Source organism: Marmota flaviventris, chromosome 5 (genome assembly GCF_047511675.1).
Source record: "Marmota flaviventris isolate mMarFla1 chromosome 5, mMarFla1.hap1, whole genome shotgun sequence".
In the NCBI taxonomy this organism is placed as follows: domain Eukaryota; kingdom Metazoa; phylum Chordata; class Mammalia; order Rodentia; family Sciuridae; genus Marmota; species Marmota flaviventris.
Window position 1 is genome coordinate 146,961,618 of NC_092502.1, and position 23,395 is coordinate 146,985,012.

The 23,395-nt window shown below is 35.9% G+C and overlaps 1 protein-coding gene across 8 annotated transcripts in view; it reads right to left on the bottom strand.

Moving 5' to 3' along the window:
• Nucleotides 1–23,395, bottom strand: part of Cplane1 (ciliogenesis and planar polarity effector complex subunit 1) — a 153,452-nt gene that overhangs the window by 74,684 nt on the left and 55,373 nt on the right. For 6 of the 8 annotated variants that reach the window (XM_071612672.1, XM_071612673.1, XM_071612676.1 and 3 more), the window contains exons 27-39: nt 22,071–22,219; nt 20,989–21,155; nt 20,038–20,111; nt 19,216–19,295; nt 17,958–18,035; nt 15,984–16,176; nt 15,228–15,524; nt 13,576–14,346; nt 11,803–11,972; nt 10,043–10,109; nt 7,910–7,961; nt 4,722–4,826; nt 1,909–1,980 (exon numbers count right to left, since the gene is read on the bottom strand). In XM_071612672.1, the coding sequence (XP_071468773.1) occupies nt 1,909–1,980; nt 4,722–4,826; nt 7,910–7,961; nt 10,043–10,109; nt 11,803–11,972; nt 13,576–14,346; nt 15,228–15,524; nt 15,984–16,176; nt 17,958–18,035; nt 19,216–19,295; nt 20,038–20,111; nt 20,989–21,155; nt 22,071–22,219 (2,275 nt within the window). The remainder of the gene's footprint in view (nt 1–1,908; nt 1,981–4,721; nt 4,827–7,909; nt 7,962–10,042; nt 10,110–11,802; nt 11,973–13,575; nt 14,347–15,227; nt 15,525–15,983; nt 16,177–17,957; nt 18,036–19,215; nt 19,296–20,037; nt 20,112–20,988; nt 21,156–22,070; nt 22,220–23,395) is intronic. The other 2 variants (XM_071612674.1, XM_071612675.1) reach the window with 2 other exon arrangements.

The window sequence follows — 23,395 nt, forward strand, 5'->3', positions numbered from 1 at the left end:
GTCAGAGTCATAAATTTGATCTGAGTCAATTTGAGACCTACAAAAATTCTTAACCTCCTACATAGAAAGACTTTGTTGTGTTTCTGTTGTTTTGCTTATATAACATTTATATGAGCTCCCTTACTTGGGAAAAACTACAGAATTTCTTTCTATAGAAAGTAAAGACCAGGGGCTTGGATTGTGGCTCAGTGGTAGAGCACTTGCCCGCCATGTGTGAGGCACTGGGTTCGATTCTCAGCACCTCATATAAAATAAAATAAATAAAGGTCCATCAACAACTGAAGAAATAAAAAAGAAATTTTTTAAAAAATAAAATATATACTAGTCATATCCTTCACTTTATTATCCCTCAAATTAAAGGGATTCCTTGCTTGATATCTCCTCTGGTCACAATTCATCACTTCCAGCCTGGTGGCTTGGCTTTAATCAAAGTCTGGAAAGAAGACAAGCTTCAACTGAATTGCAAAGGACCTTACCAAGTGCTCCAGAACACTGGGACACCTTCAGAACTGCTAAAAAGGGGTGAACTCTTTACCATGGGAGTTTCCTCCTCAAAAACCTAATATGGCTAGGATACATGACAATACCAAAGGAAAAAAGCACAAAAATGAAAATGAGACCAAAAGGTAAAAAAGAAGGGGGGGGCATGAGAAATAAAGTCCATTTTCAGAATTCGGTATGTAGCTTTAAATGTAAAATTGGGATGTAAGAAAGGTAGCTGGAGGGAAAATAGAGCAGAATGGAAAGTTACAAGCAGTTAACTCACAATAGCCCCATAGCCTATGGATGTGCCAGATCCAAAATCCATGTACCAGAACAGCCCCTCGACAAACAGGAGGTGGAGGAAGGGGCTGGCCTGACCAATAGAGATAGAAATCTCTCTGTTAGGAAATAGTAACTTAGGTAAAGAATTAAACACTGAATACATGTTAGAATACATTCAACCCAAAAACACTTTCCCATCATGAGAGAACAAAGGGTGGAAACAACTAAAGACATTTCTTGAAATAACCAAGAGTAAAGACAAGAGAGTAAAACCTAGGAAATGCTGGAGTAGACTGTGCACTTAGCCAGTGAGGAACCTGGAAGGGAACTTGCACACTAGAAAATAAAATGCCAATTGTAACTGCTCTGGGGGTGCCCACTTACCCAGATATCCAATCTTGCAAGACCATCAGTAAAGTCTCACTTTTTTGCTATACCTTGTGTCTCTTAATCCATTCTTTGGGTTTGGACAGGTGAGCCAGTTTCTCACATTAAGATATGATCATGCTCTTCAAAAGGGTGCTATTAAGTGGTCTTTAGTATATTCAGAATCCATAGCTAAATTTTACCACTCAAAATGTTTTAACATCTAAATTTCATAAAAGTTATTTGTTTCTTATTCAGTAGTAAAATAAACAGGGTCTTGACTGAGACTATAGCTAGGGGTAGAGTACTTGCCTAGCATGTGTGAGGCACTAGGTTCAATCCTCAGAACCACATAAAAATAAATTAAATGAAGGCATTGTGTCCATCTACAACTAAGAAATAAATAAAATTAAAAAAAATAAAATAAACAGGGCTGTCACATGTACATTAGCAGGCAGTGTAACTCTGTGCCTTTTGTTCTTGGGCTCTAATCTTATTTTCCAGCATTTCAATTTTAGTACAGCATTACTTTCAAATTTCATGCTTAAAACTACAACTCATTGTTATAAAGAAAACAGGAAACTTGCTATGAAAGTTTTGAATTAACCAAAAAAACCAGAAAAAAGGAAACTGAAAACAATTGTCATTCTGTTTCTATTAAGTCAGCTGATTGGTTTAACTGCTTGTTTAAACGGGGTTGGTGACTTCGGCTTTGGCCTCATATAGATATAACTGTAATCAGTCTGGCTGTTTTCAGAAAAGAAAAAAAGAACACACCTGAGGTGGAAGAAATGATTTGCTGATTTTTATCACATTCAGAAACAACTTCTTGAGAAGCAACTTCCTTATCTTGTAAATCAGAAGATTTGAAGCAAAAAAAAACAGAAAAGATTTCACAAACACAGGAAATAAATATATGAATACTGACAATTAGATATGGAGCATAAAAAGTGGTAATAAAGATTGACAACTACTTAATTTTAACAATTTAATTTAAACAATGATTTTTGAGTTTTAGTATTATGTATTTCCCTGGCCTGTCTCCAGATGAATCTTAGCAAACAGGCTGCCAACTTTATAAGATTACCCAGCAGCAAGGCAGAGTACCTTCAAGGTCTTCTCAAAGACATACTTAGATAACAACATTTAAAGAATGTTTCCAAAGGCAAACTCATCATTTACCTAAAAAACATCTTTTTGAACCCAAAGGCACTTTATCACTGACCTACATCCCTAGTCCTTTTATATATTTTATTTAAGACAGGCTCTTACTAAGTTGTTGAGGGCTTTGATAAATTGTTGAAGCTGGCCTCAAGCTTGTGAGTCTCTGGGATTACAGGTGTGCATCACCATGAGCAGTCTCAAAAAACAACTTTCACATGCTCAACCCAATCTCAATCAGAAATAAACACAAAATAATGACTTTCTGTCACCTATTAGATCAGGAAAGTCAAAGTTACATAAATCATATGAATGACAAAGGTGTGTGTGTGGGGGGGGGTCTTATGCTTTATTTATAGAGCAGAAAAAACTAAAACCTGCCAAGTAGCTAGCAGCTTCAACAATAAGAAATTGGTTAAATATTTTATGGCAAATAAATACAAAGTACTTTTTATGTTTTGTTGTGATGATACAGGGAAACATTTGGCATAAGTAGAAATCAAAGAAAAACAAAAGAGATATAAAATAGGATGAGTGTGGTGGCACACATTTGTAATCCCACAGCTCAGGAGGCTGAGGCAGGAGGAGCTCAAATTCAAGGCCAGCCTCAGCAATAGCAAAACCTTAAGCAACTTAGCAAGACCCTGTCCCTAAATAAAATATAAAAGGGCTGGGGATGGGGTTGGGGATATAGCTCCATCAGTAGAGTGCTTTCACATGCACAAAGCCCTGAGTTTAATCCCCAGTACCATGGGGGGCGGTGAGGGGAAAGGGCTGGGGATGTGGCTTAGTGGGTTAAGCACCTCTGGGTTCAATCCCTAGTACCAATAAATAAATAAATAGAATATAAAATACCCCTGATACACCTTGTAATCCAAATTTAATCTACTGAAAATATACTGAACTGTTAATTCTCAGATAACAGGAGTCTTATCTCAAATGAGAAAAAACATTGTACCAGTCCATTTTTTTTCTTTCATTTTTCTCCCCCCATCCCCCAGAATGGGGATTGAACCCAGGGGATCTTTACTACTGAAGTATATCCCTTATTCATTTTATTTTGAGATAGGGTCTCCATAAATTGCTGAGGCTGGCTTAGAACTTGCAATCCTCCTGCCTCGGCCTCCTGGGTAGCTGGGATTACAGGTGTACACCACAGTACCAATATAAGGCATTTTAAACATCACTTAATTAACGTTCTTTTATTTATTGGTAGCGTGTGCCCTGCAGTATTGAACACAGATATGAATTACCTTCAACACTGCAGCAAGGACCACATGCAACATTACTGTAATGCAAATATAGTACAATGAAGTAATATGTTAAAAATACACTCTAATTATGCTGGGTGGTGCACACCTGTTGTACCAGGGACTTGATAGGCTGAGGCAGGAGGATTACAAGCTCAAGGCCAGCCTGGGCAACTTAGTAAAATCCTGTCTCAAAATAAAATATAAAAAAGGACTGAAGGTATAATAAAATGCCCCGAGTTAAATCCCTAATACCAAAAACAAAAACAAAAACAAAAATCAAACAAACAAATAAACAAAACCACTCTAATTGAGAGAGTTTCAAGTTATTTGGGAAATAACTATAACAAAACTCTCAGGGAAAAGCTAGGAAAGAGGAATACCTGGACAAGAGGAGTTCAAATAATGAGGATACTTGCTATCTAAGTATTCTATCTAACTACATAAAACAACAAAAGAATAAAAGACAAAACCATCCCAAAACATTATTGCTAAATTGTATGATTATAGTTAATTTTCATCTATCATACTTGCTATATTATCCAAATATTCTATAGTAATTATATATCATTTTTAATGATGTCAGTAAATACTTTATAAAAAGACAAAATTAGAGTGTGTTTAGAAAGTACTTAAAATATTCCATACACAGACGAAACTGTTCACTGAAAGTCATAATAAGAATTACTGTGACATAATGAGCAGAGCACTATTCAAGATACTATTCATAATGATTAGTTATATCGATGAATAAGTTTTACAAGCAATTAACAGCAGATCCTCAAACATTCCCTTCCTCTGCTCTTGAACAGAGTTATGAGCCCCTCCCACACTAGCCCCAATCTCGTTTTCTACCAACCTCAACTTTATCAGCCCTACTCCCAGGCCCCTCAACCTTAGGTAGGCAATTCAAGTGAAGGAAACTCAGAGCACAGAGAATCCAATTCAAAACATTATTTCTACTGACATAGGATGTAGTCTATGTCAGTTTTAAACAAAATATTATGTTTTACTTATTATACATTCAATCTCTAATTTCCCCTTGTTGGGGAGAACTTTAGATAAGTAACTAATATCACATAATTTTAAATTCCCTTTAAATTGCTGCCTTAAGAAAACACACAGATTATCTTAAATACATTAAAATATATTTTTTAAAAAAGAAAAATAGTACTTTACCTGGTTCTGTATTTGTGCTTGCATCCTGACTTCCTATAACTTTCTTTTGTACAGAAGCCATGAAGTGCAATCCCGCTGAAGTATTAACATCATCTTTAAGCATTTCTTAAGTGTAACAAAACATTGGAAGCAATCATTGAGCAGCACACACCTCAGGGGGAGCCCAGAAGCTCAGTGAGTCAAGGGAGATAAAGGAAGGGGTTAGGAGGTTATAGAAGCAGACTTTTTGTATGAGGTGGAATGTGAGCTAAATCTCAAAAGACACAGTCAAATCCAAACTAATACTGCGGAAGACTGTATATTCAGCCAAGAAACCTAGAGATTTTTCTGACTAATGAGGATCCAGTTGAAGGTTACCCAGGGAAGCGATATGGCCCATATTACTGTTCTGGAAAAACCTTCCCAGCAAGTGCGTAGAAAAAAATAGATTTGCACAGATAAAATTGAAATAAACCAATTAGTTAGATGAGGCTGCACTAGCAATGTAAACAAGCAAGAGAAAAAAATTTAAGAATTATGAAGGAGATAAAATAGGCAGGAACTGGCTCTTGAAGAGAAGAAGAAAGGGAAAGGCAGAATTCAGAATGATGGTTTTTTTTGGTTAGGCTGGCATCAACACAAATGGATATAGACAACAGAGATAGGAGAAGAAAACTGTTTGTGTGGAGAGAGGTAATAAATTCACATTTCTCATGTAACTAAAGGTTATTTCCACTCAGGCAGGAAAGCTCAGCAGGAAGTAAAATCAAAATCTAACGTATATTATGGCGTTTTGGATTTAGATTTAGATTTTCCTGGGAGATGACACAGGGAGATTATGGCACACTGTGGTATAATAAAAAACATAAGTTTTGTATTTGTCCCTAGTTCCAGGCACAGACGTTGTTTATATATTTAGAATGTCCTATATATATCTATAGATAGATATAGATAGGTGTGTATATATGTGTGTATATCTATAGGTAGATATGGATAGGTGAATATATATATGTGTGTGTGTATATATATGTTGTATGTATATATTAGGAGTGTCTTTTATTATTCAGAAGGAGCTCTTTTGATCAAACCTGAATTTATGCTAATGAGTGACTTCAGGATGGGGTCGGTCACCACACAAACCAACCTCATGGTTAGAGGGTTAAAACTATCAGCCCCCTATCCACCTATCCTACCCCTAGCTCTAGGGTAGGGTAGGGTAGAGACTGAGTTCAGTCACAGTGGCCATGTTTGTGATAAGTCATGCCTATGTCCTGAAACTTTAATTAAAAATTCTGAAACAAACAACTAAAGGGGCTTCCAGGTGGGTAGACCCATGATGTGCTAGGAAAGTGGCCTGCATAGAGAGGGCATGGGAAATCTGAGCTGTCCTCCTTGCTGCCCTAAACATTACATTTGGCATTTTCTAAGTTGAAGCCTTTATAAAAAGCATCATAATTTCAAGTAAGGTGCTTTCCCAAATTCTGTGAATTATTCTGGTGAATTTTGAAGGCAGGAGCAAAGGGGGGCTGTCAAAGGAACCTGCGAATCCGTAAACAGCTTGGCAGCAATGGAGGTATCCTGGGACCTTGTTTACAACTGGTTTCTAAATGAAGCCCTCTTGTGAGACTGAGCCCCTCACCTGTGTGATCAGTGCTAACTCCAGGTAGTTAGTGTCGGCAACGGATTGAATTGTAGCCTTCTTGGTTGGTCTCAGAGAATTGTTTGGAATGATACAACACACATCCACTGGAGTGTAATGAAGTCATTAAAAATAACATTGTACGGCTGGGGTTGTTGCTCGGGGGTAGAGTGCTTGCTTAGCACTCATGAGGCACTGGGTTCGATCCTTAGCACCACATAAAAATAAAACAAAGGTTATTGTGTCCATCTACAACTAAAACTAATGCAAAAGAAAAAAAAAATAATATTTTAGCCAGGTGTGGTCACCCATGCCTGTAATCCCAGTGGCTCAGGAGGCTGAGGCAGGAGGATCTTGAGTTCAAAGCCAGCCTCAACAACTTAGGGATGCCCTAAGTAACTCAGTGAGACCCTGTCTCTAAATAAAATACACAAAAGGACTGGGGATATGGCTCAGTGGTTAAGTGCCCCTGAGTAATTCAATCTCTGGTACCAAAAAATAAAAATAACATTGTACAAGAACATCTAGGGACATGGGGAAAATGTTTACCTTAATACTAGTATGTAAATACAAGTTAATTGCACCTGCTTAGCATGTGCTAGGCCCCCTGTACAAAAAAACACACACACACACACACACAAATGAAAAAAATTGTTTTAATATGAGTGGGAAAGAACTATAGAGGGGTTAGGAAGTGCAAGACTGAAGCTGAGCAGGTCAGTTACAAGGCGGCTAAAAGGAGGCCTGATGCAAGGCAGAAGCCTTGGAATGGTGATATCACTGTCAGGAAGATGCCAATTTAAAATTCGTACATGTTAATAAGATAAAAGTAGAAAAGAAAGATGAGAGACTGTGTATGTATTTGAGCAACATCAAAAAAAAAATGTAGAAGCTGAAGTAATGACTGAAGTAATGACTGAATGGCCCTATGAGCACAGGAGTGAACAAATGAATTGCTGAGAAGAAAGATGTAGGGAATACATGCATTCAAGGGGCAAGAAATAAACTGTCCAGTTTAAGAAAAACTAATAATTTACTATTTATAAGTGAGTTCTTTTTCTGAACTGATTTCTCTATTTTTAAAGTACTCATATTTCTATGTTGAATTAAATCCTAGGCATATTCTTTCATAAATTCCTTTCATGCTTTTTACCTCATTTTTGAGATCCTAATTGATTACATGACCCTACAGCAGGGGTTGGAAATCTGTATAGAGCCAAATAGTAAATATTTTAGGGTCTGTGGGCTACATGGTCACCCATGCCTGTAATCCCAGTGGATTACTATGCTATCCTGCTGCAGCTAAAAGCAATAACAGACAAGGCATAAACTAATGGGCATGGCTATGCTCAATAAAACCTGATTACAAGAACAAGCTTAAGCATAGTCTAGATGTGGCCTTCAGGGCACAGGTAGTCACCTGTTGCTCTATTGGATATCAACAAACACAATGCATCTTGTCAAAGACAACATGAAAAGAATTTATTCTCTTTTTTTATATTATATCTATTTCTAAAAAGCTAATTTTAACTCTAAACTTAAACATTATATTAATCATGCATATACATACCAAGAGGAATGCTGAAATCATCCAAAGGCTGAGAAACATGATGTTCTTGTTCCTAAATGAATTTCCAAGTACCAATTTATGATTAACTACAAGATACTTATTTTGCGAAAAAAAATATAACTGTAAAATGTTAAATTCTTAAGTACAGGTTCAATTTTTATCATTCTAGGCATAATTACTTATTCTATCAAGTTATTTACTCTGTAAAAGTTAACTCTACAAATGAGTTCATGAAATTCACAAGTCAAGAAATTAAAAAACAGAATTACCAATTTAACACAAAGTTACTAAGTTACTGGTATGGTTTGGATCTGAAATATCTCCCAAAGTTCATGTGTTAGGCAATATAGCAACATTCAGAGGTGAAATGATTGGATCTTGAGGGATGTAATCTCACAGTGGATTAATCCATTTGATGAATTCATAATTTGAATGGACTTCTGGGTAGTAACTATAGGCAGATGGGGTGTGATTGGAGGAAACAGGTCCCTGGGGGTATGCCCTTGAGGACTACATCTTGTCTCTGTCTCCTCCCTTTGCTTTCTGGATACCATAAATTGACCAGCTTTCCTCATCACACCCTTACAATATGATGCTTGGTTAAACCTCATGCCCAGAGTAATGGAGCTGGCTAACCATAGACTGAAGTCATGAGACAAAATAAACTTTTCAGGTATTTTCGTCACCACAAGGTATAGCTGACTAACACAGTATGTGCAATTATCCACTGCATATTAATTTCAATACTCTAATAGAATCCCAATCCTGTCAAAATCTTTCATGGACACAACAAACATTTTCATGAAATGCCTCTAAACATGCTCCTGAGGACTATTATGGTTTAGATTTGGTGTCCCCCAAAAGCTTATGTATGAGACAATGCAAGTTTTGGTGGAGAAATGATTGGGTTATAGCCTTAACCTATTCACTTAATCCCTGATGGGATTAAGTGAGTGGTTAACTGGAGGTAAGTGGGGTGTGGCTAGAGAAAGTGGTTCATTGGTGGTGGGGCTATGGGGTATATATTGTGTATCTGGAGAGTGGAATCTCTCTCTCTGCTATCTGATCACCATGTGAGCTGCTTCCCTTTGCCATACTCTTCCACCATGGTGCTCAGCCTCACCTTGAGCCCCTAGGAATGGAACCTGCCTTCTATGGACTAAGACTTCTGAAACCATGAGCCCTCAAATAAATTTTTCCTTCTCTACAATTGTGCTGGTTGGATCCTTTAGACAGACACAGCAGCGAAACAGCTACTAAAACAAGGACTTACTGAAAAAGCATATCTTTAAAAAATCCACATGAATGAACTTCTGTTTATTTAATCTGTTGTTACCCAAGTAGCTAAATAGTCACCAAATTTTGAAAGAATGTTTACAAAGATCTGACTTACAGGTTACCTAATAAATGTTTGTTTGGCCAGGGTTGTGGCTCAGTGGCAGAGTACTTGCCTGGCATGTACAAGAAACTGGGTTCAATCCCCAGCAACACATTAATAATAATAATAATAATAATAATAATAATAATAATAATAATTTTAAAAAAAAAACAAAACAAAGTTATAAAAAAATAAAATAAATCTATGTTTGGGAAACATTAGAGGCACCTCAAAGAGTGGTAAAATTCTAATAGGAAGACCCTAAATCACAAATCATATGCATTAAAATAACAGAGGAAAAAGCAAAGAATTATTTCAAGCATAAGAATGTCACAAAGGCCAGGTACAGTGGCATATGCCTGTAATCCCAGTGGCTTAGGAGGCTGAGGCAGAAGGATCACAAGTTCAAAACCAGCCTCAGCAACTTAGCAAGGGCCTAAGAAACTTAGGGAGACCCTACCTCTAAAATACAAAAAAGGGCCGGGGATGTACCTCAGTAGTTAAGTGTCCCTGAGTTCAATCTTCAGTACAAAAAAAAAAAAAAAATCACATAGGCAGATGCAGGGATCTGTGTACTGAATGATGAAGAGACTCCTAATCACAACCTGAAGCTTCCAGCACTACTAGACAAGCCACAAGAAACACCAAACTCTGTGAACATGCAAAGTCAGGAAGTAGTTGTTCTATACTCTGAGTTTCATGGCAATTTCTGAGTCATCATTATTAATGAAGGAATCCTCTGGCCAGAAACTCACACTTGTTTTTGTCCTAAGTTTTTCGCATCTTTTTTCTTGCAGCTCTTTCTCAGTTCGTCTTTTTTGCCTGTTAAAAACAAACAGCATAAGTCAGGCGTGGGCAGTACATGCCAATAACCCTAGAGTCTCACAAAGCTGAAGCAGGAAGATCTCAAGTTTGAGGCCAGCCTCAGCAATTTAGTAAGGCCCTGCCTCAAAATAAAAAAGTAAAAGGACTGGGGATGTAGCTCAGTGGTGGAGTATGTGGTAGAGTGGCCCTGGGTTTAATCCCCATAAAAAAAAAAAAAGGTATAAAATGTATTTAGTTTTTTTGTTTGTATCATGCTATACAGAAATCGTTATTGAAATCATGTTAATAAATTATTTAATAGAATTTAATTTAATTTAATTAGTAAGACATTCATTCTGCTAGATTGTAGACATATATATAAACAAAAAAATAAAAAATATGTGGTATTTATTCCTAGTTCTTCTACTACTTAACTGACTATTCTTTGGTGGCCACAGGATGTCAGGATAGGCTTAAACCTTTTAGTTAACTGTCAAACTCTCTTTTCTGCAGATTTGAAGCTGGTACTAGAAATCATATCAGATATATTAATTTGCCTATCCTGATAAGGCTAAGCACATTTAGTCACCTCAGTGAAATCCCAGTAAGGAGGAAGAGAGGTCCCCAAAACCTAAACAGAAGACTTATATTGAAGAGGGAAAACACAGAAAGGATAGAAGGAGTAAATCATTTCTGGAAAGAGCAATGGGAATAAATTTTACAGTCTGATAATGTGAAATTTTAGAAGTATTCTCTAGATTCAGTAAATCAATCAGTACGTGTCTTGAACATCCATTACAGGTAAAACACTAAGTGCTCTTCATTAGATATTACAGCCTTGCTTTGTACATATACACCTTTTAGTGCCATGAAGCAATTACCTACACTCCTGCTTACTACAAGAGTCTGTAGAATATAAGATCAATAACAATAAATACTGGCTCAAAGAATCAGATAGTACCTGGAACACTACATGATACCAAATATTTTGCTGCAAAAGACAAGCATCTTTTACTCATTGAGTTATAAAAACACGTAAAAGAATCCTCCAGCCTGTGAACAGTAGAAACAAATTCCCTAATAGAAAAAAAATGATAAGACTATCTCCCAGTAGAGATATTTTCCTCATTATAAGACACGTTAAAATACATGACACTTGCCAGGTGTGGTGGCACACTCCTATAATCCCAGTGACTCAGGAGGCTGAGGCAGAAAGATCGCAAGTTCAAAGCCAGCCTCAGCAAAAGTGAGGCACTAAGCAACTTAATAACCCTGTTTCTCAATAAAATACAAAATAGGGCTGGGTATGTGGCTCAATGGTTGTGTGCCCCTGAGTTCAATTCCCAATTAAAAAAAAAAAATACATGACACATGGCAAGGAAACAGAATATGAAATTGTGTACTAAGCCAGGAGGTTGAACCAGAGGACTTCCATCTTTAAGACTACATGGATTACAACTGCATCCTTTGATCCATCAATAAATACTTGTAGATGAAAAAAAAAAAGACTATATGGATTTATAAATAATAACTTATTGATACATATCATCAAAAAATTAGAACTTGCCTTTTTTTAATATTTATTTTTTAGTTGTAGATGGACACAATATCTTTATTTTATTTTATTTGTGGTGCTGAGGATTGAACCCAGGGCTTCACACATGCTAGGCGAGCGCGCTACCGCTAAGCCACAACCCAGCCCAGAACTTGCCTTTTGTGACTGTTCTTTCCTTGTCTTAATCCAGATGGTTCTACTTTGATATTGAGAAGCTGAAGGCAACCAGAATCCCCTTGTTGCAATAAATGATGATGTGTTAGTTTCTGCTGGCTTTGTTTAAACTTAATGAGGTTTTCAAGTGGGATAAGCTGCGGTTTCTTACACTACAAGAAACAAAATAATGAAAGTTTATAAACTCAAATATACAATATGTTGACAAACTGAGGAAAAAATTTGTTTAATTAAACCAAAATATGCAAAAGAGAAAAAATCAAATATAACAACTTGGTAAGCTAAGTACTCATATTTTGAAGAATTAGAGATTTTAGAATGGAAATTTTCAACTAGGTCTTTTTTTTTTTTTTAAACACGTTAAGGATCAAATCCAACACTAAATTGCACGAGGTAGACAAGCACTATATCACTGAGCAATATATCACTGTATCACTATATCTCTGGTCCTCAAGATTTCTACCCTTTTATTTTGTTGTTATTCTTTTTAGATATACATGACAGCAGAGTGTATTTTGACATATCATACACATATGTAGTATAATTTATTCTAATTAGGATCCCATTCTTTTGGTTATGCATGATGTGGAGTTACACTGGTTGTGTATTCATACATAAATATAGCAAAGTTACATTTGATTCATTCTACTGTCTTTCCTATTCCCCTCTCCCTCCCTTCCCTTCATTCCCTTGTCTAATCCAGTGAACTTCTAATCTTCCCCTCTACCCTCCCTTGTTATGAGTTAGCATCCACTTATCAAAGATAGCATTCAGCCTTTGGTTTTTGGGGATTGGCTTATTTCACTTAGCATGATATTCACCAGTTACATCCATAATTTCATTTTTATTTATGACTAAGTAATATTCCATTGTGTATATATACAACATTTTCTTTACCCATTCATCTGTTGTATGGCACCTAGATTGGTTCCACAGCTTGGCTATTGTGAATTGAGCTACTATAAACATTGATGTGGCTGAAGACCTCTAGTTTAATTTTTAAAACAAGTTTGACAATCCCTAAATACGGTGATGGGAACTTGAGGGTTCATTATACTATTCTAATAAAATTTTTTTTTAATTATTTTCAAAACGCCAACTTTTCCACTTCTTTAATTCTACCTCCTTCTTTATATTGTGTTCAGAAGGAGGCATGGTAACTATTTTTTCTAAGGAACAGCCATTTCTCTTTCCAGTATCATCTTTAAATCTTAAAGCATACAACAGAATGAATTTCTCCCTAAGATGGTACTACTCATGTACAAAATTAGAACCTAAACATTTTGTATTTCATAAATCAAAGATAATATCTTAAAAGAGGATTTGGTGGGTTTACAAAGCTACCATTTAATTACATGCACAGCTACTGATAGAGCGGGGTTGACTTAACTTTAACCTATAACAGATTTGAAGAGAGTCATATCGCAATTGTTAGCAATCTCACTGGCTCACTCTTGCTCTCTACACATGCACACACCCACATGCAAACAAGAACACCTAATAATTATATTTTTTATTTCTTCTCTGAGAAGAAATAACTATGAAAGATTCTATTAAATTCTGATATACTGATAAAGAAAAAAGGCCTAATATCTCTAAAATACACTTATTATTTTAAACCTGAAATTTCTGTTATATGAAATTAAAATACGAAAAACCTAAAAGCATTATTTAGAGTTTTCGCTGAACTTATAGAATTCATGTTACAAAAAATGTAGGATCCTGCCCTTGTATCACTGCACAAAAATTAATTACCATATTTTCCGAGGACAAACATGATTGCAATAATGACAGTTGTGGGTATTTTCTTTCTTCTGCTACAGTTCTAGTATGTCTTGGGGGAACTGTAATTGATGCTCTTGTGGCTGATGAAAATATATAAGGAGACTTAAATTGCAGGTGCAACAATGGAAGTCCAAAGGAATTCTCAGGAGATATCTTAAGGGACCCTTGCTTAGCATTATAGAGTTTTTCTGGCTTTATTAATATTACAGAGTCCTGTTGAGATGTCAAGTTTTCTTCTCCAATATACTGACTGAAGTTCACATTCATAGGAATGTCTGTAATTACACTTTCTGCCCATTTCTTCTGCTCAGTTGCTTTGTTTATGGTTTCAGTACTGCAGTGGCTTGAGTTTGAGTGGGATCCTGAGGTAGCGGGTATTTTTCCCTGTGGTACAGGAGGCTGGAAGCCACCGGATAACCCCCAAGCCTCTCTTGGCTGGGCCAGAGGCCGAAAGGGAATGTGTGGTACTCTTTCTGCTTGTAAAGAAAGGGGCTTGAATTCATGTTTATGCTCAAACTGAAGCAAAGGAAAGCCAGAATCAGGACTGGACGTTTTGGCAGGTGGGATAAGTCTAGGTGTCTTCCAGACATTAGAAGGCGTGGACAAAAGATGGAAGAGAGTATTTCCAGCAGGAGTTAGAGAAATTGAAGGGGGTGCTAAGCTTTGAGATGCTGGGGTGAGTCCTATCCTCTGAGATTGGCCATCTACTTGACATGAAGATACATTCCCATGGGGAACATTCTGGAAAAGAAAAAAAAAAAAAGATATAATGTAAGTTTAGAATATTACAAACTCCATATTTTGTAAATGATTTTAAACATATTTTGAGGGGTGGAATGTTAAGAAAATTATTAAGAAATTAATTTGCTCAGGGGGCTGATGTTGACCGGAAGGGTCCAGCAGTACTGTGATGGTGCTCCTGGAGAGCCAGCAGTTCCTCAGGGAGCTGCCTAGGCTCTTCCAAAAGTGTCAGCTGTCGGGCAGCATGTACATCACCTTGAAGAAGTATGATGGTCGAACTAAACCTACACTGAGAAGGGTTCTGTGGAGGGTGTTGAGCCCTCAGACAAGAAGTGACTGTTGAGAGCAATGGATGGGAAAAAGAAGACCATCACAGCGGTGAGCTCCAAAGAAGTGAATAAGTTTCAGATGGCTTACTCAAGCCTACTTGGAGCTAACATGGAAGAGCTGAAGAAGAGATAAAAAGAGCAAGAGTAAGAAGAGCAAAGCAGCACAGTGAAGAGCACTGGATTCTCTGCTTTTACCAAACCACTGAATTGCTATATTTCCCTTTTGTTTATAGTTTTGCTCATAAATCTAGGTTTCTGGTTTCCCCATTAACCGTTTCCATGTGATATTAGGGTCATTTTGAAGAGAAGAAAGGTTGCAGTGTTTACAAGGTAGTTGTGGTAAGAAACCAGTTTATTTCAGATCTGTGATGCCTGGTTGTAAATTCCTAAATTAGTTTTTAAAAGTCTCTGTAGTCATCGTTGTGAAGAGCAATGTATCATTAAACACCTGCTTATCAGTAAAAAAAAAAAAAAAAAAGATTAATTTGCTCAAATACCAAAAGAACAATGATCAGACTACTAGAACATTAATGGTATTTTTATTGGCATTACCTGAAGATTTCCATTATTATTTTGATCAGAATGGATAATTTCTTCATGGCCATGTGAGTTATTCTTGACAGACTCCCTGGTGTACTCTCCCATGGACTGTGGTTTAACGAAAATTTTCTGACTAAGATTCCTACTTCTGTTGACTTCAACATCATCACTCCCTCCTGTAGGGTTTGAAACCTGGCTTGTTCCCAAACGTTCAATCTGAGTCTGCTGTAGAAGTTGATGCACATCTGGGAGGTTAGCAAAAGATGATCCTACTATTTGCATTAAACTAATGAAATTGATCTGTTGCAGCTACAACAAAACAGAATTAAAGAGATAGCTTAAAACATAATGAAAAGAATCTAAGGAATCAACAATAACCACCTGAATATTCTTTGTCACACTTTTGCCTTGGCATCTGTCAAGACTCATAAATGCAGACTGGGAGGCAGGGCCAGGAGAGATTTTTTTTAAAAAAAGGGTACAAAAAAGTATGGGAACATAAACACTAAATCACCAATGAAACCTGAGACTATGCATAAACCTATGAACCAGTTCACAAACCCATCCAGAGATCATAAAGGAGTGGTTCAATGGAGGAGGGTGAGAATAAATAAGGATTCCTAGAATGGGTGTGTTTTGAACAAGTTTTCAAGAAAGAAAACAGCAGAGAGCAGCACACCAGTGAGAAATTCATTTCTGGAAGTTTATTAACTTTAAACCATATACAATCATTTGTAGATCTACTTACTTTTGTAGAGATATGCTCACCTGAACTAATTTAAACATTTCATCTTGGAGCATTTGTCTAACAGAATCTGAAGAATCTGGTAATGGAGCCCTGTGTTCACTTCTCTGGGTCGTCCCAGGTGATGGAACAGGTGTTTCTGAAGCAACATTGACTCCAGTTGATACCAGGGGCAGAAATGAAGGAGATTTACCTTTAAATGCAGAAATCTGTACACTATATGGAAACATTTAAATTTTAAAAAATGCAAATTAATTAAAAAAATCTGTAACATCAATATTTAGACCCCACGTTTTTTTCAAATTTAGGGGTTATTTTGGCAGTTTTTAGGATCTCTGCAGTACCTATCATTTTTCATCTAAATGCCTGTATCAGGGACATGTACTGTCACAGTCAATGATGGTCCCTCCCAATGCTGCTACAGCACAGGAAAGTCCAGCATAGGTCCATGCAGGTATCTGAGTTTGAGACGTATGATCATTCTGATTAACTATACAGACTTCATAATTTGGCTTAGGATTAAGATTTTTGACTAAAATTAATGATTCAGATTAAAGAAAACTAAGGAAAGAATAGGTTAAAAAATGTTTAATTCTGAGATCAACAAAGCAAGCAGCTGCTGATCACCATTCAATATGAAACAACGGTGTGGTGAACATTTCCAAATAAATCAGGTCCCATTTAAAACAAACTCTAACAATTACAACTCTGGACAGGGAACACCTGGAATGTAGCCATTGAATCATCACTTCAAAAACCCTCTTGTTCCCCATGATGGGGAGAATCACAACCTCTAGGACAGGAGTTCCCTGTGTTTCTCCTTTGCTAGCAAAACGAGTGAGAAACAGCATGTTCAGCATGTTCTTTTTTTCCTTTTTCTAAATAAAAAAAAATAAACACTAATAAAAACATTTATTTAAAAATAAAATTAAAGATCAAATCTAGTTCTTTGGTTTTGTTATTTATTTATTTATTTGGTACTGGGGATTGAACCCTGTGGCACTCTACCACTAAGCCACAACCCCCGACACTTTTTATTTTTTTTGAGTCAGTGTCTTGCTGAGTTACTCAGGGCTTCACTAAGTTGATGTGGCTGGCCTTGAAATTGTGATCCTCCTGCCTCAGCCTCCCCAGCTACTAGGATTACAGGTTTAAACCACTGCATCCAGCAATTTTTTGTTTTTTGAAATAAAATGATTGTTGGGGATCAATTCCTTAAAAATAGCAAGTAGCCAATGTTTTCTAAGCAAATAAATTTCATAAACTAAAGGAACAGATGTTTATATTCAAATAAATTAGTCACTGTTTCCAAAAAGAAAACAACATACTAAAATGCACTTAGATTTATTTGGGTTTACAGTCAATCCCTTTCAGCTAATATCTGCCTCTTATTGGGCATCTAATATGCTCAGTAACAAAACTTTTTTTTATATGGAACATTAATTTTTTTATATGGAACATTTTTTTAATATGGAACATTCACGAAAAATAACCATCATGCCATATATGACTATTTTTAAAAAACTACTGGGATTTGTTTTCAACAACTAACAAGAAGACCAATTCTAATTATGTAAAAATTTTGTAAAGTAAAGCCATGCTATGTTTTCCTCCTAATTATACACGATTTCTAAACAGAAAGCACTCTGTTCATCAAAAGAGAATTAAAAGTATTTCAAATGATATTAGAAATCAGAAGCTGAAAATAGCAACAATTACATCTTTCAATAATATATCCACTACTTTTTTTCTGGGAAAAAAGTATCCCTATATGTCCTTAACAATAGGTAAAGAAAAAATCTTTGAATAATTAACTAAGATGTCAAAAATTTGTGCTATGTTACTCTTTCAATATTGCATGGTGTGTTCATTTATTATTTTCATAGTTTTAGCCAACATTTAGCAGTTATTTCAAACTGGTACAGTAGGCATCAATTCATCCTCTTACTTACTTGTACAACATGATCATTTTTAAAGTAGTAGACAAAAATTCTTACCTAGAAATTTCTGAATTTGTATCTATACAAAACGAGTGAGAAACAGCATGTTCAGGATTTGAAAAGGCTTCAGTCATACTATAAATAAAAGTTAATAAGTGATTAGGAAGGAAGATATTGTTTACATTATCTAAGATACAGGTGATCTAATGATTAGCCATCTACGAGTCTAAACATCCTCTAACACTCTGTAATGTTTGGCTCATAATCATAATCTACTTACATCTGTCTCCATAGCGATTAGAAATAGATTCAAACAAAAGCAAAAAAATATTTCTATATGACTTAACTTAAACAATGTTGATTGCTCAGCAACAAAAACAACAGAACCTAAAATGAGGGACATGAGGTTGGCTGGGACCCAAATTTCTCTTATGGAACAGGTAAACACTTTGCTTAAGAACACTGAAGAAATTGTTGTTGGGGTTGGGGTTGTGGCTCAGTGGTAGCGTGCATGAGGCATTAGGTTCAATCCTCAGCACCACATAAATGTAAAATAAATATCTTAAAAAAAAAAGAAATTGTTGTCATGTATGAAACCGTAAAGACTAGTTTTTACAAATAGATGTATCTCATAAAGGCACATCACGTTAAATGTATAATTTGGGGGACTGGAGGCAGAGGTCAGTGGTAAAGCATGTGCAAGACCTTGAGTATCGAACCCCACCCCTGAGGGGGGGAAAAATCTTTTTGTCAATTGTTCACAGTAGAACTAAACAAAATTTGTATACTAAAAAAAGAAAATCTAATTATGTTGCCTCTCATATTCAAGGTAATCCTAAAATTCTAACACTCATTTCTACAACTGCCCCTCAGCTCTTTCTGAAACAGTAACAAGCCAGCCAGCAGAGCATGTGCTCCTTGTAGCTCTACTGCAGGGCCAATGGGGAAAGATCATGTGTAATCATGATGCATAAGGGCTCTTTGATTCCATAAACATGGAAAGGTGGTTCGCTAATTGGCAGATGAACATACACTGTTCTATTTACAGTTATATTTTATTTTGATAAGACTGATAGTGATAGAGAAGAAAAGGTATTTTCGATATTATTATTTATTCCACTCTAGCACAACTTGAAAATGTAACATTTACCAAAAATCATTGTTTACTCTAGCTATAAACTGAAGTTACCAATTTCATTAGAAATATAATAACACCATAAAATACGTAGTACAACTTCAGAGGAAAAAAAAAAAAGCTGCAGCTTCACTGAGTTAAAGAAGCCAGTGAAGTCATTTCATACTATCTTCCCCTTACCCTTTCTGTTCAACTGATTTTTCTTTCATATTTGCCTCCCATGGTTCTTCCCTTGGACACAAAACCTCTTCTGTCAGATGCTGTAAAAATAGTACCCAAAATGAAAAGAGGTAAAACAAATAGGAATTTCCTGGGATGGGTATTTTGAGTTTCACATTAGCTACTTGCCCAGAGTAACAACAGTTTAAAAGCAAGGGAAAATCAAATACTAACATGTACTCCCAGGACTGCTCTGACCAGATCCTTAGACCATATGAACTGCCTTTGGCTATCATTCTGAGCTACTGAGCATATTCAGGTACAAAGACATGATAATTTTGAGTAGACTAACACAATATAAGTTACATACACTCATCACTGCATGATTATTAATTAATCTGTGAAAACAACCACAAAATCAAAAAAGACCACTCTTTTCTAAAAGAATTGTTACATTAATTGGAACACTCTATCTTCCACCTAGATGTTCAATGTATATAGAATTTTGAGAAAACAAATTAATATAGAAAGTGCATATAGTATTACAAACTACATCCTATACTGAATTATACTTCATAAATTACGAACATTTTCACCACTCTTGATTAATTTGCTGAAGCAGTTTATGAAAAGAGAGTCATTGCCTAAAATTATTGGACATGTACTAGTAAAATTTTAGTGAAAGAAAAATTCTGCAAGGCATGGCTCTATTCTTAGCTCAATAGTGCAGATGTAAAAGATAATAGCTTTGCTTTGATATATTTTGTAATAGTGGATAAAAACCCTTAGATATAATTTAAACTCTAGACAGAAGTTAGATCATTTTATCCACTCTTGATTTACCTCTTCCAATTGCTGTGGTAAAGCTGGCATGTAAATGGCAATATTGGGACTTTTGAGACCTCCAACAGATTCTTCTAGAAGAAAATTAAAGGAAAAGAAAATTTGCCTTTTGAAAAATAATCGTTTGACTTATTTAAGGGTTTCAGGAATATTACAGGAAACATTTTCTACCTTAACAAAATATTTTTTAAAAAACACTTAGACTTGGGCTGGGGATGTGGCTCAAGCAGTAGCGCGCTCGCCTCGCATGCATGAGGCCCGGGTTGGATGGTCGGCACCACATACAAAGATATTGTGTCTGCCGAAAACTAAAAAATAAATATTAAAAACTCTCTCTCTCTCTTAAAAAAAAAAAAAAAACACTTAGACTCTTCATCAGGTAAATCCCCAATGAGTCCTAGGAGAGCTCCTTTCCATATGTAAAGCTCTCAGAGTTTCTGCTTTGATGACATCTGTTTCATGGGGTCAATTCACAGGAATTAAGAGGCCTGTCATTATTAAACAGGTAGGACAAGAGGCCCAATAATTGTAAAAGCTACTAACAAAAAAATGCCTTATGTGTTTTTGGTTTTATTAAAAACCTAAGGCTGGGCTGGGGATGTGGCTCAAGTGGTAGTGCACTCGCCGGCATGCATGCGACCCGGGTTCGATCCTCAGCACCACATACAAACAAAGATGTTGTGTCTGCCGATAACTAAAAAATTTAAAAAAATATTTAAAAAATTCTCTCTCTCTCTCTCTCTCCCTCTCTCACTCTCTCTTTAAAAATAAATAAATAAATAAATAAAAACCTAAGGTTACAAATACACTCAACATTTCATAAAGAACATTCTCTTTTTATTTCTGGGCTATTGTAAACATACTGACTTAGATATAAAACTATAATTTCAGGTATCACCTATTAATTTCAAATTAATAAAGTGAAAGAAAATGATGATCTATATAACTGACCTTCACAGTCTGACATATGCATATCCATTTCATCCTGTGTAAATGTTTCTACTTCTAAAAGATTCTCACTGGTATCTATAAATTCTTTTTCAGAATTATGACTGATGGAAATAATCTCATCATTGACTTCTTTTACTTTAGGATTTTCTGCTTCAGTCAGCTTTCCACTGAAAAAAATGCAGCAACTAAGTTACAACTCATTCTTGGGGACAAAGAGCATGCTTCCACTTGACTCCATGCTTTTTTAAACAACTATAAACTTCATTTTCATCTTTATCGAGTCTTTTTTTCTAATTTTTACATTTCTGGTACATAGCTCAGCAAAAAATTGATCAACAAATAGCTGAATATTCTAGTTTTCATTTACTTAAAAGACTAGAATAACTTCAACTTATCTAAAATTGCCTTTTTTCACAAAGGAATCTTCATGCTGTAAGAGCTTTTGCCTTGATATTTGCTATAATAAAGGTTCACATGGCAAACCTTTTCTCTCTCTCTCTCTCTCTCTCTTTTTTTTTTTTTTTTTTTTTTTTTGGTACTAGTGATTGAACTCAGGGGCACTCAACCACTGAGCCACATCCCTAGCCCTGTTTTCGTAATTTAATTAGAGACAGGGTCTCACTGAGTTGCTTAGAACCTCGTAATTGCTGAGGCTGGCTTTGAACTCTCAATCCTCCTGTCTTAGCCTCCCAAGCCACTAAATTACAGGTATGTGACACTGTACCCTGCAAACCTTTTCCCAGGTACTTTGTTACAGGAAGCTAACACAGTATTCAGATATATTATTATTATTTCATATAAAAAACTGACAATTGGATTAATTCAACTCCCTCTGAATGGTCAATAAACTAATAACTGGATCTGTCAAGATGAATTAGCTCCTTTCTAAAAAAGCCAGACCAACAGGGATAAAACAATTTGCAATTAATTGTTGAAGTATATCAGAAAGCTCATTTCTATTCTTCTAGTTCAAAGAAAATGCTCATTTCTTTAACTTTTAACGGTTCAATTCCTCCCTTTAAGCCCCAAACTAACAAACCAGTCAACCTCTATTGAAAAGAAGAGCACAAGGAGCAACTTACTTCAAGATACTTTGACAGAATTCATTCTGATCATCTCTTTCCTCAGTTCCACCTTGAGTTGCTACTACAGCTAAACAGCCAGCATCAGTTTTGCTCCTCCTCCTCTCCATACTGCATCCAATCTGAGACTTACTATGATTCTCTAGCTCCTGAAACAAACCATTTATAGCATTTTGTTTTCATTAGTGATCCCTTAATTTTTATATTTAAATTATTCATACTTTCTATAAACTTCTCCTGATCAATTCTCTTATTCATTTATCAAGTATTTATTGCAGTTTTACAACTCAATATTTGTTACTGAAGCAATGACCAAGTCTTTATTCCACCTGGAAAAAGCACACATGACTTCTTACATAGTATACCAAAGAAATAAACTTCGAAATTCTTAAAGTGTATCTTAATTATTTTCAGGTCACCAAACAATGGCAATGAAAAATTGAATACTCTAGTTTCACTTTCTTTGCAATTATAAAGACATTTAGCTAGGTGTTGTGGTAAACACCTGTAATCCTGTAATCCAGTCTCAGCAACTTATACCCTGTCCCAAAACAAAATACAAAAAAGGACTGGGGATAGAGCTAAGTGATAAAGTACCCCTGGATTCTATTTCCCAGTAGCAGAATGAATGAATGAATGAATGGCAGACTATTTTAAAAAAATAAAGACATTCAGTAGTTATGACCCAGTGGCCAGGAGTGGTGGTACATGCCCGTAATCCCAGAAGTTTGGGAGGCTGAGGCAGAAAGATTTTGAGTTCAAAGCCAGCCTCAGCCTTAACAACCAAGCAAGACTCTGTTTCTAAATAAAATATAAAGTAGGGCTGGGGATGTGGCTCAGTGTTTAAGCACCCCTGGGTTCAATCCCAGGAACCAAAAAAAAAAGACACATTGCACGAAAATACAGGCACCTAGGAATTTATGCATATATTAACTAGAAAACGCAAGTTTCAAAGATAACACATAATCATAGCACCAAATAATTAAATTGTGTACCTTAGGAGAACAACTGATCTCAAAAACAAAAATAAAAAAAGAAGGAAAGAAAACACCCATATAAACAAAAAATAAAATAATACAAATTCTGGGTGATTGCATGGATCTGGGGAGTTTCTACAGAAACTCTTATACAGTTGACTTCCTTACCCTTGAACCAGAATAAACTATTTTAGAATGAAGGCACTTGCTACTGACCAGAGAAAACAAAGAACAGCACATCTCTACTGACAAAACACCTACCTTTCCAGGTGAGGTTCTTCGCACTCTTCTGGCCTGAGACTACAAATAAAAAGATTCCCTGTTGCATTTAATGAAGCATCAATAATA